The sequence below is a fragment of the Macaca mulatta genome, chromosome 10 (assembly GCF_049350105.2).
Source record: "Macaca mulatta isolate MMU2019108-1 chromosome 10, T2T-MMU8v2.0, whole genome shotgun sequence".
NCBI classification, from domain to species: Eukaryota; Metazoa; Chordata; class Mammalia; order Primates; family Cercopithecidae; genus Macaca; species Macaca mulatta.
In genome coordinates this window covers 111,210,393-111,230,849 of record NC_133415.1, presented here as the reverse complement: position 1 = coordinate 111,230,849, position 20,457 = coordinate 111,210,393, and the positions used below count along the sequence as shown (strand labels likewise).

Sequence of the window (20,457 nt, the reverse complement as noted above, 5' to 3'; positions counted from 1 at the left end):
TCCTAAGTAAAAGGCAATCAGTTCAGCTTTTCACAATCTGGCCCTTCTTGGATTTCTTGGTATCTCTTATTGGAGGCCTCCCTTCTGCTCCAACAGGTGTGCACGTCACTCAGGCCACACACCATGCCCCTATGTCCTTAGACCCAGTGACGCTCTCCGATCATCATCAAAGTCTCCTCTTATCATGTCAGCCTTGCCTGACACGTTTCTCTTGATTCTCTCTTACTCTACTCACATGTCAATATACCCCATCTTCCAGGACTTAATCCTCTGACAGAACACTGTAAGGAATAGCCAGGCGTGGTGGTGCATGTCTGTAGTCCCAGCTACTTGGGAGGCTGAGGCAAGGGGACTGCTTGAGCCCAGAAATTTGAGGCTACAGTGAGCTATGAGAGCGGCATGCACTCCAGGCTGAGCAACACAGCAAGATCCCAACTCCATAAATAAGTAAATAAATAAGGCCAGGCGCAGTGGCCCACACCTGCAATCCCAGCACTTTGGGAGGCCGAGGTAGGCAGATCACTTGAGGCCAGGAGTTTGAGGCCAGCCTGGCCAACATGGTGAAATCCCATCCCTAACTAAAAATACAAAAAATTCTGGGCATGGTGGCACACACCTGTAATCCCAGCTACTGGGGAAGCTGAGGCACAAGAATCGTTTGACCCCGGGAGGCAGAGGTTGCAGTGAGCTGAGATGGCACCACTGCACTCCAGCCTGGGTAACAGAGAGAGACTTTGTCAAAAATAAATAAATATATAAATATAATAAAATGTAGATAAGAACCCTGGAGGGAAAAGTTCTCAAACTTCAGTGAGTATCAGAATCACCAGGAATGTTTGCTACAACACCAACTGCTAGACCCCACCTCCAGAATGTCTGTGTTAGCAGGGACGGAGTGAGAATGAGCACTCCCATTTCTAACAGGTCCCCAGGTGGGCTGCTGCTGCTGCTGCTGGCCCAGGGCCTGCACCTGGAAAATCTGTGCTGTGCTATACCTTCTAACATCACAGTTCCTGCTGAAACACCATTTCATACCACAGTGCCTACTGTGGGCACCTTACTTTGTTAGGAGACTGTCAACTCCAAGACTCCTAAGCTCCTACTGACATGTTTGCCTTTTCTCCCCAGTGAGACTGAGCCCAGAACTTAATGTTTTAATAGCTCACATTCTGGGTGCTAATTTGCATTTTTTTCATTAGTTGACAGGTTTGCACCTTCTTCTCTTCCAACATTCAAAGTGTTCCTGAATCATGCTCTCCCTAGAAATATCCTTGGAGAAGCCCAAAGACGAAACCCTCCTTTACCCCCACTAGCTGGCTTTTCTTCTGTCCTACTTCCCAGAGTCACTCCCTCCCTTCCAAGTGGGCAAGATAGGGCTTCCAGCTTCTGATGGCAGTGCCCTCAGTCTCGCACTCCCTATCCTCTCACAAAGCCTGCATAAAGACTGTCCTCTACCATACTGCGCTTATAGGATCGGAATGAAGTCACTGATCCACTTTTTTGAGAGTAATCAAAGACACAGATACATAAATGCCAAGCAGAGCTCCTGATGAGCTGGAGATAACCAGCATTACCTAAACAAGGCGAAATAATTCTAGCCTAAAGCAAAGAAGTCGGACATTTTAGACTGTGAGCAAATTTATCATTTCCTTTACGGTCCTCAACACGTTGAGATCGTGACTACCTTGGTGGACCTCTGCCTATTCAGGGGTCCATGGATGGAACTCTGAGTCTAGCAAGTAAATAATGAATTGCATTTACTAATAAATCAGTCAACACTGAAGAGTCTTTGTGTTCTCTACAGGATTTTCCAGTTTGTGTATTCTGTCTTAGAAAACAAACTCCTCACAGTCTGATTAATTTATTTGTGCAGAGACTAGTACAAATGTGCTGACAGTGAGGTCTCCTTTCTCCAGTATCAATGGAAGATGAGGACTGCTATCTACAGGCACTGGCCAAATAACAAGGCTTATTCACTCTTTTTTATAAATATCTTTTAAAATGTAAATCTTTTTCAAAAATCCAACATACTTTTCAGTCTCCTCTAACATTTATAACGGAATACAACATACCCCTTTTCTGATTACTCTTATGTGGTGACATGAACCCCCATTATATACCATATTAGTGAAACCTGCAAGCTGTGTCTCTTGGGGTTGATCACCTAAAACATGGAACAGTTCCCCGAGGCTTAAGGAATTCCGGCTCCCCAATGTTATTTCTGAATGCTCCGCACTTGCTCTCTGTGGTGTTCTTGCCCAGCACGTCCACTGTCTGCTACGCGCTGTCACATGGGCCACTTTCAATGTGGCCACCTCTCTACTCCTTTCCCTTTATTCTGATCTGTGATGGGCTGGCAACCAGGACAGGGTTAACAGTAAGTCTAAGGTAAGAATAAACAAGACAACATTCAAGACTGGAGAGCCCTCAAGTGTGTAAGTATGCAAGGACCCGTAATGAGCAAAAAGAAAATCACTTTTGGCTTCTTAAAACTTTGCTTATTTTTTGCTTCTCAGTTATGCTGTACATAGTTGAAGTTACCTTCAGCTAACTGAGGTAGACGAAATGTATAAGTCCTCTCGATCTTGATATTTGAAAATGTAACGAATAAACTATGTCATAGTCACAAGAAAAGTAACAATTCTTCATTAAAAAGCTAAGTATTACAGTAAATGTGTAAAGACCCTTAAAAGCATAATTAAGCTGAATTTTTGTGGGCAAATTTCTTTTTTCTACTTTTTGTTTAACCAGAATCTCATCTGGTGAAAAAGATTAAAGACATCTTTTAAAGTATGAATGTGAGTTGTTGTTATCTGAGAGTAATAAGCCTGGTTCATGGAAACCACTTATAAAAAAGTTTCGCTTTTCAGAGACTTCCAAAGCAAACAATCAAACTAAGAAGAATGCTGCTGTTAAGAAGCCCAAACACCCCAAACGCAGCTCCCACTATCAGTGCTTGATGGATAAATATTTGGCTTCTTTGTCTAAGGGCTCTGTGCGCTTATACCCTAGTGCTAATCACCTGAAAGGTGCACCCCGGTTGACTGGTCCAGGGCCACCAAACAGCTATATTAAACCGAGTCAGGGAAATCTTAAAAGGATTAATTATTAATCACAATACTATCCATTTAAATTAACTGATCAATGTTTCCATCCAAGAAGAGCTGCTGATGTTCATGCTCTGTCCTGAGGATTTTTTTTTTTTTTTTTTTTTTTTTGAGATGGAGTTTCCCTCTTGTCGCCCAGGCTGGAGTGCAATGGCACGATCTTGGCTCACTGCAACCTCCACCTCCTGGGTTCAAGCAATTCTCCTGCCTCAGCCTTCCTGAGTAGCTGGGATTACAGGCATGTGCCACCATGCCCAGCTAATTTTGTATGTTTAGTAGAGACGGGGTTTCTCCATGTTGGTCAGGCTGGTCTCGAACTCCCAACCTCAGGTGATCCACCCACCTCGGCCTCCCAAAGTGCTGGGATCACAGGCATGAGCCATCGAACCTGGCTGTCCTGAGGATTTTACTGGAAAAACTTTATGCTTTAAATGTGATTGAAAAGAGTGCTGAAAAGGGCTGTATGTCAGGAATGAATACTGCTCCTTAATCCTTTGAATTCTAATTTAAAATACAGATTCAGACACTGGGAGTTTTGTGTTTGTCTTTAATTCATTTTCAATTCCCAAGGTACACTTAGTAAAGTACATCCGTACCTAAATATTGGTATCTTTAATGACTCTTTCCAATGCCCCCCTCCACACACAGATATTTTGCATTTCTAATTTGCTTGGTACACAGGCAACCAATGTACATAATTGAACTACAAATGGAAGCATGCTTGCTACTTTAGTGAAATTAGAATTCAGTGAAGGTTATAAAAATATTAAACTTAATATCATATTACAGGAAGCGTAAGTATTTTTGATGGGCCCATAATTTTACCACTTCACCTGCTGTATCCGCTGGCAAACATGGTTTGGAATATTAATGGAAAACTCCCTCATTATTAACTGAAACACTAAAGAAAAAAAAAAAAATCCACAACCACCTAACAGCTTACCATAAAGAGATTTTCAGAAATTATGTACCTTAAAAATATTTTCCCACCAAACAGTTCAGAAAATAGATTTAATTTTGTAAAGCCAGAACAACTGGGAAGATCCCCCACTGCCTCAAAACAATTCATTAATTCAAAAAGTTCTTTATTCCTTACATTTGAAATCTCAGGAGGAAAAATATCCAACGTCCCGTTCTCCAATCCTTATTTAAGTGTACCTATTTTGCTGAGGTCCAGATTAAATAATTCAAAACCATCTCTAGTTGATAGTATGTATCATGGAGCAAGGGGCCAAAACCACAGCAATTCTGGGCCAGTGAATGCAAAGAGAAAGCCCCCCACACCCCCTACCTACCATGCTGTCTCATCCAACAAGCACAAACCCCAGAAGGGGCTACAATAAAAATGAGATAAGACAAGCACCTATGGAAAGGACAAAGAAAAGGATTCAAATTATAGGTCCAGGGGACCATATCTTAAAGCAACTCTTTGGTAAAGCCCACACATTATAAACCACTGACACAAAAAGTTTAGGTTATGCCTGTGTCCACTCTTACTTTACCACGTGAGTTTATAAAAGGGAGTGTTTTTAAGGACCCAATAAGTGATCTGCCATGTTTTGAAGAAAATAGCATGATAGGTCAGAGCCTGAACTTTTGAAGCACAATGTAAGGTCCCTTGAATATGAGGGTAATGTGAAAAGGTAAGAAGAGCTTCACAGGGTATGTCTCAAAGACATCTGGCTTTCCATGTCACAATCTAGACCTGTGTGCCTTCAAAACCTTGATCCCTCTGGCCAGCACAGGTGCCAGCTCCATGGGCAGACATCATTACCATCAACCCTCCCTCCCTTCCCACCTTCCTGCTTCCCTCCTCTCTTTCTTTCCTTCCCCCTCCATCCCTCCTCTCTTTAAAATAATGATTTATAGCCTTCCCAAATGGCTAGTGCATCCCAAGGGTTTTCAGAAATGGGAAAAGCACACTGGTCATGTCCTTCTTAGGTATGCCCTGCCCACTCTGGGTGGTGGGCAGGGCAATGCTAGCAGTATTTTAAGTTGATTTGGTGGCCACCTTTTTAAAGATTATATCTGAAAATGTACTGGCAACTTTTCACTATAAAACAAATGAATATTATACAAGGAAGAGAAAATACAAATTTCTTCTCAAAATTAGGAAAGGTCCATAAACAAACAAAATGTAGGGGTTGATTTATTTCTAAACAGTCAATTCAAGTATTATGCAATCCACCTTCTTCAAAAACTAGCCGGATTTTGTCAAAGCTAGAAGAAGAACAATGTACAAATGTACCACTCTTGTACCATGCTGTCGATTCTGCAGTATTTGTAAACATTCTGTAAGGTAGACACTATTCTCCCTACCTTACAAGTGAGAAAACAAGAACCTAGAAAGGTTAATAGGTTGGTCAAAATTCAGCCAGCTGGTTAAACAGCATAACTGGTCTTCCTGTTCAGGTTTCCTAACCTCAAATCCACTAATCTTTGAAGAGAGTGGGTAAAACCAAGCTTGGCCATGTGCACCTCCGGGGAAAAGGGGAGGCTGGCTTTTGGATAATCTGCACTGCCTGTCCACTGGTATCCTCCTCCTCCTGAGGACTCTACTGACTCACCAAGATGTCATCATGTAGCTGTATTAATATCAAGAGGACTCCCGGAAAAAGGCAGTGCTTTTTATCCCAAGCTATGCACGTCTAATAAATGATGCAGTAGTCCCTCAGCAATACAACTGCAGCAAATGGGGCTGGTCTCCTTTGCTGACTTGCAAGGCTGTCCTAGAAATGCAATGATATCTGGCTTCACCTTGGTTCCCCTTAAGCACTGGGATAAATACCAAATAATAACAAAGGAATCCTTTTCTAAGGTGCAGATATGATCTTGTCTCATCTAGGAAGAAAGTCTACAGACACATGGACATTTTATTATTCAACTACTTTCCCCCCCAAATACATTAAACTTTGAGAATGATGGTACTTTTTATATTCATTCATAAGTGGGGTCATCCTCTAACACTACTGAGGCAGTTTAGTATGACAGAAAGAGCACTGGATCAGGAGCCAAGCCACCAGCTTCAAATAGCAGTGCTGCCATGACCATCCACGTGACCCTTGGTGACTATGTCACACTCTATGCCTTACTTCATCTGCCAAAGGAAGGCCACAACCACAAAGTCTTGGTCTTCCTTGTGTAAGCAATCATAGATCAGAACAAAGGCAGAGTTTGCTTTTGCTTTTTAAAAATTCCTATGATGGGGAAACAATGGATCTTCCTGAAAGAGAGACAGAGATGCCGGGCGCAGCAGCTCAAGCATGTAATCCCAGCATTTTGGGAGGCCGAGATGGGCGGATCACATGAGGTCAGGAGTTTGAGGCCAGCCTAGCCAACATGGTGAAACCTTGTCTCCGCTAAAAATACAAAAATTACCAGGTGTGGTGGCACACACCTGTAATCCTAGCTACTCGGGAGGCTGAGACATGAGAATTGCTTGAATCTGGGAGGTTGCAGTGAGCCAAGATGGCACCATTGCACTCCAGCCTGGGCAACAAAGTGAGACTCTGTCTTAAAAAAAAAAAAAAAAAAGGCCGGGCGCGGTGGCTCAAGCCTGTAATCCCAGCACTTTGGGAGGCCGAGGCAGGTGGATCACGAGATCAGGAGATCGAGACTATCCTGGCTAACATGGTGGAACCCCGTCTCTACTAAAAATACAAAAAACTAGCCGGGCGTGGTGGCGAGCGCCTGTAGTCTCAGCTACTTGGGAGGCTGAGGCCGGAGAATGGCATGAACCCGGGAGGCGGAGCTTGCAGTGAGCCGAGATCACGCCACTGCACTCCAGCCTGGGAGACACAGCGAGACTCCGTCTCAAAAAAAAAAAAAAAAAAAAAAAAAAAAGAGACAGAGACATACACCTACACCCACCCATACATATTTATATTTTATATCAGAAAACACACTAACATTGTACAACTACCTACTGAGATTCTTTTATTCAGAAAACCATGCTGCGTTCCCTGTTCTTACTGTGAAAATTGGTAATTTTCATCTACTGACAAATTTGCTCAAATTTGATACGGGCATGGAAATCGAGGCGGGAAAGTAGATAAAACAGGGGAATAAAATTTCAGCTGCCCTTGACGTCAACAGAAAAATTTAAACCATACGGATCCAGAGGATATGGAAATGCCAAAATCCCAGTCCCTTCCTTTCTCCAGAGTGCTGCGCTGCAGTTCAAAGAGCATGGGCTTCAGAGCCAGTCAGAATGATCCACATCTTGGCTCTGTCACTTGCTAGCTTCATGATCCTATGACCACCAGTCTACTTCTTAGTAAAATGGAGGTAAAAACGCATCCCTCACAGGGCAGGTAAGAGAAATGACATGAGATAGCACATGTGCAGGTCCAGCACACAGAAGTCACTCAATCAATGCCAGCTTCCACCCTCCTGACTTCAAGATAATAACCTGATTCGAGAGTCCAGATCAGGTCTTGCAGACTCAGAGAAGCACAGGGGGAGAGCTGGCATGGGTGCACCATAATGAGAGAGACCAACAGATGCAGGGAATAAGAGTTTGCAGAAATGATCAGATAATGAAACACCTTATATTTTTCCGAAGAGGTGAGTCATTTTTTTTTAGGTGTCAAATGAATAGCCAAAAGTATCACAATCAAAATCTATCATGGAAAAAGCCAGAGAGGTACTCACTTCAAACGAGCAGTAGCTTCTATTGATGCAGAAGCCTCTGTGACAGTGAGTCACCTGATATTTACAGGATAAACACACACTCCCCCAGAGCTCCTTCTTGGCTGGAGAAGTTCTAATGAGCTGAAAGTTTATTCCATTTCTAAAATGCATTTAAACTCCAACCCATCACTGACATCTCCTTAACTCTGAAATCCAATTCTCAATTTGGGCACTTTACCAGCATCTTTTCAAAAGCTGGATTTTGGAAAATATATGCACTCGCAGACAGAAGGGAAAGCCATCAGACATGCACCAAACTGACACCCTCGAGTATATTCCAATTTCCTCAGCCCTCATCTCCCTTGGCGTTCCACAATCAGTAAAGTGCAGTGGCCAATCATTGGAAATGGCATGAGCTTAATGTCAGAAATCATTTAGCTTAAGTAAGAAAATAACTCCATTTAGCTTTCTCCCACAAAGTAAAATTAAGTTTGTTTAGCCCTTTTATATTTATTGCCAAAGGGCAGATTTAATTTCAAGGGAGTGAAAACAAAACTCATTCTGAAGTGAGGTCTAAAGTTATCACTTCAGTTTTGCTCTAACTATTGAGGTGCAAAGGGGCTGTAAGCATTGAAACAAGGAGGCATTAATTATGAAAAACAGGTGACTGGGACCCAGCTTTCTGATCGGGGGTGGAGGATTGTGGGGTGGAGGATTGTGGGGTGGGATGGGGGGGTGGGTGGAGAGAAGTCTATCTTCTTCTTTTGCTACACTGCAAATAAACTTTAAGAAAATCTACTGTCCAGGGGCCTTTTGAGTCCACCCTCCAGGCCTCATCTCCGGACTTACCAGATACATTAATTGAGGCCCCTGCATCAATGATTCCACTGTTGGGCCTCACACAGTACCTACGTGGCGCTGTAGTCTTCACCTTAAAACACACATTTCGGTCTGTCGGATTGCCAAGCTTCAGGTTGGTGGTGACAACATCAGTGAAGGGACCTGTAGAATGAGACAGAGACTGATTGGGGGTCTCATGAGGAAAGTTGAGAAGGTTTGTGGAAAGGAGAGCTATAAATACAGTTAAGGGAAGATTTGAGATCCACAATTATCTCATTAACATGCCAATGGATGAAAGAGATGAGCTGAGGTTAATGTACTACCAGTAACGTCTAATATTTACCATGTTCCCACTATTTCACTAGGTACCTAGTGTAAGTATTCTAACATACAGCATCTCACTGAACCCTCACAACTTTATGATAATTGCTGTTTTGTAAATGAGAAAACTGAGGCTTGGGGGGACAAGTTACTTGTCCAAGTTTTCATGATAGTGGTAGTGAGGATCTGTAACCAGATGGCTTGCATCTAAGGCCAGTTCTTACCCATGCTAAATACTGGTTTCCACAATAACAATATGAAATCTAACAGGGAGAGCACAAAGGACTAAACTCGGTCCAAAATGATTATCTAAAGCACAGTGTGCCAAGAGGAGCAGATAGAAGAAAGACTTTGAGGTGTTAATGGTCTATAAACACAGAAACTCTCAACATTATAGTGTTGCCACAGAAAACTTTGTATCACCTTAGGCTATAGCAAGAAGTTCAGAGTCCTGCTGGGCAGTCCACACCTGAAACATTACAGACAGTATTAACTACTGAGGCTACCGGGAGGGTTCAAACAGGCTCAGTGGCCTGAAGATACTTTTTATTACTATTATTTATTCACTTCCTACTTTATTAGATTTTTTTAATTAAAAAAGTAAAACATGCTTCTTAAACCAAACAATAAAAGATGTATACACAGGAATAAGCTTTCCTTTGTCCCGAGATAACTAATATTAACAACATGGGAGATCTTTCCACATCATCTATGTTTACACAAACAATATACATGCAGACATGTGCAAGGGATGGGGGCTAACAAATAATGAAATAATACTATTCCTATTACTCTGAAAGTTGCTTTTCTGCATTTACCCCTCTATGGTGGACATGTGATCTCTGTGTTTATTAGTCAGGTGGCTACAAAAACTGAGGTCCTTTTCAACACCTTTTCAAATTTACATATTTTTCACCTGTAGATAAGTATTTCTGTGTTTCCTCTAGGCAAGTTCTTTACTCTGGTCTTTATATTTGCAAGGAAATCAGAAGTGAAGGTGGGGAAAGGGTGTGTGCTTGTGTGTTCACAAACAAATACGTAATGTTGACCTAACAAAGTCATTCAAATGTATGTTCTGAAAAACTTCTCGATGAGACTCGAAGCTCCTAAGGACAAGGATTATGCCTTACCCATCTCTGTAGCCCCAGCACCGTGGCTGCATGAAATAAAGGTCTCAATCCACATATTCACCAAGAAAAAAACCACCCGTGTGTGGATTATCTCCAGCAAAATTAACATCTCAGGCTGGTGTCTCTACTCTTGAGATGCTCAGGGCATGAAAAAAAAAAAAAAATCAATCTGATATGGGCTTACCTTAATACAAATTAAGAAATCAAAAATGGTGATAAGGAAGGAAGGAAATGGGACTCAATCCCAAAATCAAACGACAGCCAGTTCTGCTATGAGGCTTATTCTGAAAACATAAATTTGATCCAACATTACTCATGTGCATATTAGAGGGATATTCTGGGCATAAACAATTTTCATATTTGTTTCTGCGTGATTTTGTCTGCTATCAACACTAGGGGAACACAGAAAACTGCTCCTTGCTGAACCCAACCGCAAACAAATACAGAAAACTTACAAGCACACACACCTCAACCACCTACGGGATACCTCAGTTCACCTTGTGGGTAATGAGCCACACCTATCCACACCTGGTATTACAACTTTCCATATGATTTCAGGTAATCCTCCTTACTTCAAGAAAACAACTCTTCTGATGTCCATATCCACAGACAAACTTTGGGTCTTTTTCAAGAAAAATGCCATATCTGCTGTAGCATTTGTGGTTTTACCAGCACCCTATCTTTGTGCATGCGTCACCAACAAAGGCTTTGAGTGCTGTGCTCCTAACCACACTTCCCTCAAAAGCCCTGTGGTTTTTACTGAGCTATTCAGTATAGTGTGGTGATTCCAGGAATGCATTACAGCAGAACTGACTATACTACTGCATCATCTATTGTTTTGTGAATTATTATTACAAACACTATTCTCATTCCACGAGCAGTGACATCTTCACAGATGCAACACTCCATGAGAATTTCTCCATTTGCTTACCTTTCTATCACAAACAACTCTATCACTACACTCTAAGTCAGCTCCCCATTGAAAACTAAGAGTACAAAGGAGGCCAGGTACCTGTGGCCCAAAAGGATTTTCAGCTACAGTAAGGGAGAGCCAGATGCTGATGCTGCTCCATCCTTGCATCAAGTTCTTGGCATAAAGGGAGAAACAGGACACTTGGTGCTGAAGCAGTGCTGGGGAGATGATAGAGGCAGCACTCTCCGTGACTACCCTTTTCCACTCTCCAACACAGGCAGTCTGACTCATAATAAAGATGGAGAAAAAGCTGTCCTCCAAGTCTCTCTGCTTGCTTAAGGAAGGGATCACTTCAGCACTCACAGAGTAGGGGGGAAAAGACTAGCTATGCAAGCTCTGATTTTCTAGGGTCAAAGCAGCAATAAAACACACACACAGACAGGCATAAAGGACACACAAACCTATGAAGGCACAAGCAAATCACCATGTACATCCACTCCCTGACCCTCATCTAAAAACTGCAACTCAGAAGAACTCCACATAAGCACAGCAGCACCGCAACACTGGGGGAAGGGAGAAAAAAGTGGACAAAAATGTGCACGACATAAAGAGACACCTGAAATTAGGGTGAGCTTTCAAATATAAAGCCTAAGGATGACAGGTACTCAACGACAGTTTGAATGTGATTCAGAAACTCTCAGGCCACAAAGCGTTCTAAATCAAAGCTTAATCAAAGCTTAAAGTGACTAGTTTCAACAAGATTCTGCCTCAAAAACATGGAAGTATCTTCAGAGCAGAATGCCAAGAATTCATAATGGCCCCCAAAACATCCAAAAATACATAGATCTTTTTTTCTAAAATGGTTTGAAGTATAGTGAGAGCAGCAAACCAGGATGCTGGCAAGATTCCACTGTGATGAAATCCAGAATACTTGCTAGTTTCCAATTCAGTTTCTAGTCTCTTCCTTCCCTCCTCTCCCCCTTATGAAGTTGGGGTGTGAGGATCCCAAATTTAAGTATTTGTGTATTTCTTACACTGACCTCTTCTTCAAAGTACTCTACAAAAATAAGCCAAATGTAAATGTAAATATTTAACTGTTTTTAAAAATTTCCCCAGGTTAATCCATTGCATCACAATTAATTGCTGTTACACAGCAATCTTAATGGTGCTTCAACTTACATAAATCACATAAAAGGAAGTTTAAATTGTTAAAAGACAAGCAATATCTGTAATAATAAACAGGATAAAATAAACATCCCAGATTTCTCCCTCTGCAATACTAGGTCTTTACATGCTTGGGATTTCTTGGCCTTTCACGGGCTTTTATTTGTAAAAATCTGGAGGGAACTATACTGAAAATATATGCAATGAAACAACATCATTGGTAAAACAACAAAGTCCCATAGGTAAAAATCAAGATAGTTTGTAAGAACAGGCCAACCTTCCTCTCCCTACTCTGGTCAATTTACTCCAAGAATTTTATTGAAAATAAATTATATTCGATTTGAATAATTATAGGAAATAAACTATGTTAGTGTTCTACTTTTCCCCTGTATTAATGGATTAGTATACACAAAACCCTCAATAAAAATGATGTAAAAGCTTATGAGCATCATTCAGATTTTTACTAGTCACTTTCATTTCATAAAACTGCCATTTCCATTAAAGCATTATGTAAAAAATGGGATTTTACTATACCAACATGCATATTTATCACCAATGAATTTAAACACTACTTATAAAGTACAGAGTCAATTTTACAAATGAAATCTCCTTCTAAACTTAGAATTTTTCCTTTTTAGAGATAAAAAAATGATGTGTCTCTAGAACCACAGCATATACTTTAAATAATTTTTAATCTTCTATTCCTTATTTCAGATAATGTCTGCAAAACTAGGAACTAAGCATCTAAAATGTGAAATGGGAGGTTAAAAAATTGAAAAAACATGAATTTGGGAGAAATTGGCAATACTCTTTGAAACTGTTACTCTTTTTTAATAATGTAAACAACGCCCTTTACATCCTAGATTATGCATATACTCACCTGTGAACATTTGTGTGAGTTTGTTGAAGATGCTTATGAAACAGCACTAACTGAAAATGAATTCCTTGACATGCTCTAAAATGTATTTAGATAAAGCTAAACATAGTATAATTTATTTCCTCTACCTTCCCCCAGGACCCACTGTGCTTGGATTTTTGTCATTTTAAATTGTGTTTAAGGAAATAAGAGGTAAGAGTAAGACAGTAAGAGGGGCTAGAATTGACCTGTTTTAGAAGGCAAATACTACAATACCAGCAAAAACTTGCACACCATTAAAAGTGAAAGAAGAAATAGTTGCTTTTTACTCTTAGTTACAAAAATTGGGCCTTAAGATGTACAAAGTTCTGGTTTAAAGGTCAAAGAAGACAGTCACATTCCAGAACAACATTAAGAGGTCAGGTTCCAGGTGTTGAAAATGTCATAAAAAAATGGCTGAATAAACTTGTCAGGAAACCTAAGAGCATTTTGTGGGAAAAGTATTCCATTAAATCTTTAAACAGTCTCCTGATCTACATATGATTTAAATGTTTTTCTGTAATTATTCATTCAAGACCCATGGAAGAAAAATTAAAATCCCTCCTTTCAGGAAATGTAAATACTACCTTTTTACAAAAGAATAATTTAAAAGTTCATGTCCCATCAAATTATAAAAAGTAACAATGAAAATTCCCAATGAACTGAAAATTCAATCTAGGCCTTACCTATCTATTACCTCAAGAATTGCATAACATCCTATCTACTAAATGGCAAGACAGATGTTTTTAAGGAGTAAATATACAAGTTTACCTTTTTTTTTTTTTTTTTTTTTTTGAGACAGAGTCTCGCTCTGTCACCCAGGCTGGAGTACAGTGGCACATCTCGGCTCACTGCAACCTCCACCTCCCGGGTTCAAGCGATTCTCATGCCTCAACCTCCCAAGTAGCTGGGACCACAGGCACATGCCACCACACCTGGCTAATTGTTGTATTTTTAACAGAGACGGAGTTTTACTACCTTGGCTAGGGTGGTCTCAAACTCCTGATTTCCAGTGATCCACCCATCCTGGCATCCCAAAATGCTGGGATTAGAGGTGTGAGCCACTGCGCCCAGCCACAATTTTACTTTTAACTCAGCAATTCTACGAGAAAATAAAGGCTAAAATATATTTAAACACCAAACTACAAAATTCCTAGAGGATGACAGAATAAAATCTAGATGGCCTTGGATTTGGAGGTGACTCTACTTACAACACCAAAACAAAATCCATGAAAAAAATAACTGATAAGCTAGACTTCATTAAAAATAAAAACATCTGTTCTGCAGAAGACAAGCAAGCCACAAGCCAGGAGAAAATATTTGCTAAAAACATATCCGAATAAAATACTGTCAACCAAAATATACATAGAACTCTTAAAACTCAGTAATATGAAAATGAAGACCAGGTACGGTGGCTCACGCCTGTAATCCCAGCACTTTGGGAGGCCATGGCAGGCAGATCACGAGGTCAGGAGATCAAGACCATCCTGGCTAACATGGTGAAACCCCGTCTCTACTAAAAATACAAAAAACTAGCTGGGCGTGGGGACGGGCTGAGTAGTCCCAGCTACTCAGGAAGCTGAGGCAGAAGAATGGTGTGAACCCAGGAGGCAGAGCTTCCAATGTGCTGAGATCACGCCACTGCACTCCAGCCTGGGCGACAGAACCAAAGAGACTCCGTCTCAAAAAATAAATAAATAAATAACAGTAAAATAACAAAATAAAATAAAATAGGCAAAAGATCTGAACAGCCACCTCACCAAAAATGTACAGAGAGCAAATAAACATATGAAAAGATGTCTGGTCAGGTGCGGTGGCTCACGCCTGTCATCAGGAGGCTGAGGCGGGTGGATCAGCTGAGGTCAGGAATTCAAGACCAGCTTGGCTAACATGGTGAAACCCTGTCTCTACTGAAAATACAAAAATTAGCCAAGTGTGGTGGCCCATGTCTGTAGTCCCAGCTACTGGGGAGGCTGAGGCAGGAGGATCACTTGAACCCAGGAGGCAGAGGTTGCAGTAAGCCAAGATTGTGCCACTGCACTTCAGCCTGGGCGACAGAGTAAGACTCCATCTCAGAAAAACAAAAAAAGAAAAGACGTCCAATGAGATACTATTACACATTTGTTCATTCTCTTACTGTTAGGTTTTAGAATGGCCAAATTCTAAAATACTACCAATACCAAGTGTTGGTGAGGATATGGAACAACAGGAACTCTCATTCACTGCTGGTAGGAATGAAAAATGGGGCACAGCCACTCTGAAAGACCATTTAGCAGTTTCTTACAAAACTAAACATATTCTTACCATACAATCCAGCAATTACCCTCCTTGGTATTTACCCAAGTAAGTGGAAAACTTATATCCACACAAAAACCTGCACATGGATGTTTATAGCAGCTTTATTCATAACTGCCAAAATGCAGAAGCATTTTGTGAGTGGATAAAATAAACTGTGGTATATCCGGACACTGAAAAAGTGCTCAGTGCTAAAAAGAAATGAGCTATCAAAGCCATGAAAAGACACGGAGGAGCCTTAAATGCATATTCCTGAGTGAAAACAGTCAGTATGAAAAGGTAGCATACTGTATGATTTTTACTCTATGACATTCTGGAAAAGGCAGAACTACAGAGACAATAAAAAGACAAGGTGTTGGCCAGGAGTGGTGGCTCACGCCTGTAATCTAGCACTTTGGGAGGCTGAGTGGGGGCGCGGATCACTTGAGGTCAGGAGTTTGAGAACAGCCTGGCCAATATGGTGAAACCCCATCTTTTAACTACAAAAATTGGCTGGGTGTGGGGGCACACACCTGTAATCCCAGCGACTCAGGGGGCTGAGGCAGGAGAATAGCTTGAACTCAGGAGGTGAAGGTTGCAGTGAGCCAAGATCGTCCCACTGCCCTCCAGCCTGGGTGATGGAGCAAGACTCTGTCTCAAAAAATAAAAATAAGAAAATAAAATAATGTGCTGATAGAACTTAAGGGAGGAAAGAAGAGGAGGAGCATAGAGCATTTTTAGAACAGTGAAACTATTCTGATATTATAATGGTGGATACATGTCATTATACACTGTCAGAACCCACAGAATGTACAACACTAGAAATGAATACTAATGCAGACTACGGACTCTGGCTAACAATGACGTGTCAATGTAGGTTCACCAATGGTAACCAATGTACCACTCAGTGTAGGATGTTGCCAGTGGAGGGGGCTATTATGCATGTGTGGGGTAGGAGCTACATGAGAACTCTGTGCATACTTTCTGCTCAGTTTTCATGTGAACCTAAAACTGTTCTAAACTATGTTTTTTTAAAAAAAAAAAGGAAGAGGAAAAAGTATTTGGTCTTTTATATTAATTCACTTTCGGTTGTATCCCCCTTAACATTTCTAACATTAAATATTATTGAGATTTTGAAAATCTGTATTGTGTGTGTGTGTATATATATGAATAAAGATTCTTTGTTGTGCAAAATGATTGCTCCTCTTCTAGAGTTCATGAAATTCTGGTTTCACAAATACATATCCTTCCTTTGTAATTTATCTTCTGATGTAGCTACAATACTTTGAAACTCAACCTATATGTTACTAAATAAGTTATATACCAATTTGATATATAATCTATCAGGTCTCAGCTTTCTAGATATAAGTTTAGAGTTAATAGCTTCACAACAGTTTTTTTCACTCTGCATAAAAAAAGCTGTATTATTTTATACTCTTGAAAACACAAATTAGGTACAGCATCTCTCCTTTTCACAGCCTCTCCAAAAAACCAGTTACCATATTTCATTTCAGCTCTAAAAAGATTACCTTCTGGGAAGGTAATAATCTGTCTCCAGAAGCCTGTGACTTTTGATGGATTTTGTTAAGACAATAAAAGTGTGCTTGAGGTTTCAATACAGAAGACTGTATGTGGGAAAAATACACTAAAATGGAGGGACACAGACACTCTAAAGTAAAATCTGTTGGGTATCTTATTAATATCTTTAAATTTTACCCTTTGACAGTCTATTTTCATTAAAAAGTATCCTATTGCTTTCTGCTGTCCATACCCATCTGCAGTGCACCAATCCCCACGTTATTTCTTTTCTTGTTTATGTAAATCAATCTTCCCCTTCTAGAATGGAAACTCCACCAACACAGACTTTTTCGTCCCTCTTGTTCATTACTGATCATCAGCACCTAGAACACTCGCAGGCACAGAACAGATGCTCAATAAATATATTTGCTGAATGAACAAATAGCCATGCCATGCTTCCATCTACTTCACACAATGACTGTATTCTTCCTCCATGCACCCACTGTATGCATATCCAGGCTCTGGGTGAATAAATACCGAGACGACTGCTGCTCCCGTTCCAGCATTACACCCTTTTCATCTTCTGCATAGGACATATTTTGTTTGTTCCTTTCCTGTTTCCACATGGAGTGGGGGGCGTGGCGGGGTGTCTATCCTATTCATCACCAGATCCTCCGAACTAGAACAGCGCCACAAACACAGGAAAAATGTATGCTGCATGAATAGGAGACTTCCTCAGAGGTCACTGTACTCTGATTCTGCTGCATTTCCTGTAAACAGACACCTACTTCAAAACCTGGATCTGAAATCATTCTAAATCTGTGCTGCTTATATATAGGTCGAAGGTATTAAAAATGCTCACTGTGTCAATAATGCTTTCATCATAATTACTGTATGGTGATTTTTTTTTTAAAGTTGCCCCCTCCCTAAAAAATGAAAGACACCATACTAACAGATATTCAAAGAGAGTGAGCTCTTAAATAACCATGAACTCAAGAATAAGGACAGTGGAGTTTTCTTAAAAATCTATTTTCTTGATTGAATTGTCAGCTCACACATTAAATCAATGCTTTAGAAACAAAAATAAAGCTTTAAAGCTTTGCAACCAATGTGTTTAAATGACAGGCATTATATTCCAATATTCCAGCAGAAAGCCTAATTGTATAGCTCTTATTTTGAAATAACCACATAAAAAGAACCCTACCCATAGACACATAACTTTCCTGAAGAACTCTTAGAATGCAAAGTGTTTTAAATTAATAAAGTATCCTCCTGGTATCCTCGGGAGCCAGTCAGCTACTGAGAAACATCACACCTGTTATTGCAGCAAGAGAAATCAACACCAAGAACTCTCACCGATGATGCCATCAAAGGCACACCAGAAGCCAGCTTGATTGAAACAGACTATACCAGCCTTGCAGGCTGCTTGCTCAATTCACTAGTTTCCTAGCTCTTTCAGAGCAGAAAGAAACAAAACCCAGGCCACCAACTCCACGGGTGGGAAAACTAAACCGGAAGGCATGCTATTGTAGTTTAATAATTCCTCAGATCAAACTCAGGAAAGCTACCTGAAAAAATATAAAGTTAGACAGTAAGGAACAGCCTGGAAAACTAAGATATTTACAGTTTATATAACAGATAAGTGACTAGAATTCAAAATATATAAAGAATTATCTTACAATAAAAATGCTAAAATTTCATGAAGGAATACTATACAACTCTTTAAAAGAATGAACTAGATCTGTATTTCAACAATTGATGGGTCTCAAAAACATGTTAAGTCATCCATACACCATGACACTACATTAAGTGATCTAGAAAAAAATGGAAATAGTTCACATTAAATTCCTCTGCAGAGTTAAAAAAAAAAAAAAGAAAAAAAACGGAGGGAGTATGAATCAGCAGATACGGAGTACAGACATGTCATAAATTATTAGTGAAGTTTTACTTATTAAAGAAAGATTTAAAACAAGTCTTCTAACAAATTATTAACATTTAGCTACTCCATATTGGGGTATTTATATTATCTGTATTTTTCTGTACTTAAAATTTTTTTCATATACAGAAAGCTACCTGTAGTTTATGTGAGATCCAAACAAGGTTCTTTTGAAATAATTTTCTACTTGTTCAGACTTGTAAAGTTGTTGAAAACTGACAAATCAACATTGATAGTCATGCTTGTATAATTTATAAAAATCAAGGTTATCACTTAAAACATGTTTAAAGTTGCAGTAGTCTCATTAATTCAAGACAAACACCCATGTCTACAATTCTGACAAAAGCTGCTGTATGAACTTCAAAGACTAAAGACCATCTAAAGATAAATACTGTCACTACTTTTCTTTAATGCACTAGATTTTTTTTATAATAGAAAAAATGGCTAAAAGGAGTACATAAGAGCTGAGGCTTCATACATTCTATCTATATCCAGCACTAAGATTATCATGCAGTGGAAGATTATTCACAGATTAATTTTGTATCAGTTCTAAAAGGATCTTAGACGATTTAATAAACTGAATTTTTTCAATGCACTCTTTATCCCATTGACTAGCGGACATCTAGTAATTATTCTCTACTTGAAAGACCAAAATTTCTGATCACAATGATCACAAAAATAAACAAAAAGATAAGCAATATTCTACTCCAAATAAAAATCTATCTAACTAGAAGAGTGGCAAAACATGATTCACATTTTACACAAAGCAGGATGAGTCAAGACAGACAATATGCTCAAGTTAGGGGTATGAGTGATAAAATAGCATGGGGTCCAGTTTCTCGTGGTTGTAGTTGTTTTAACAGTTCAAGTGCAAAAAGTCAGTATCAACAGAAGTAAAAACTTCCCCAAAGTGTTCCATCTTTAGTGGAGATGAGAGCATGTGAAAAAGCCTCCACACCAAAATCAACACACCCAATTCACACCAGATACACAGAAGAAGGGAGAAGAACAAGCTGAGCATTCTGCACCTCGACGATCCAACTGGAATTTTCAATTTGTGAACAATGAGAAACTAGTAGAATGTGGTTTATCAGTTAGTGTGTAATCTGGTCTGGTTCCTTTTCAATAAAGAACCTAAGTGGCTATACCAGTGGTAAGAAATTATCAACCAGGTCAGCAGCTTCTTAAACTCAACAAGAGGCCAGAGGAAAGGCTGTGAGACTTGGATGAAAAATATTTTCTATTTTCCCCTTTCTCTGCCTTTGGAAATTATGCTCATTCTTCAAAGTTTTGCTCGAATGTCTTCTCTTTTGGAAAGGTTTACCAAATCTCTTTAGTCAGAAGAAATTATTCCTTACTGTTCTATGTCACAACAATAAGCTGACTGCCAGATTTCTATCTGCAGCCTGGCCCTCTCCCCTGAGCTCCAGACTCAACTACCTATTTAACATCTCTCGTTGCAAGTGTACTGAGCATCTCAAGTTTCTTATGTCCAAACAGCACTCTTGAGTCCCCACTCTCCTGCCTCAAACTCAATGCTTCTCATCTCAGTAAAGAAACCACCACTCACCCAACTGCTCAGGCCAAAAGCAGTCTCTCTTCCTCTACATTTAATCTACATTCCTCTATATTCTTCTACATTTAATATAGAAACCCTGTCTCTACTAAAGATACAAAAATTACTCAGGTGTGGTGGCACACGCCTATAGTCCCAGCTACTTGGGAGG

At 40.0% G+C, this 20,457-nt stretch overlaps 1 protein-coding gene and 1 long non-coding RNA gene across 5 annotated transcripts in view; both read right to left on the bottom strand.

Annotated features, from left to right (window-relative positions):
- VAPB (VAMP associated protein B and C) overlaps window positions 1–20,457 on the bottom strand; it is a 57,250-nt gene that overhangs the window by 19,323 nt on the left and 17,470 nt on the right. For 3 of the 4 annotated variants that reach the window (XM_077948144.1, XM_015148712.3, NM_001257488.1), the window contains 1 exon segment: window positions 8,589–8,741. The exons of the other annotated variant lie outside the window; for it this stretch is intronic. In XM_077948144.1, the coding sequence (XP_077804270.1) occupies window positions 8,589–8,741 (153 nt within the window). 4 annotated transcript variants of the gene reach the window in all.
- LOC144332203 (uncharacterized) lies at window positions 2,723–6,952 on the bottom strand. The gene is made up of 2 exons (XR_013400080.1): window positions 6,658–6,952; window positions 2,723–3,247 (listed from the first exon to the last, which is right to left on the bottom strand). It is a non-coding gene; the product is annotated as an uncharacterized LOC144332203 (long non-coding RNA).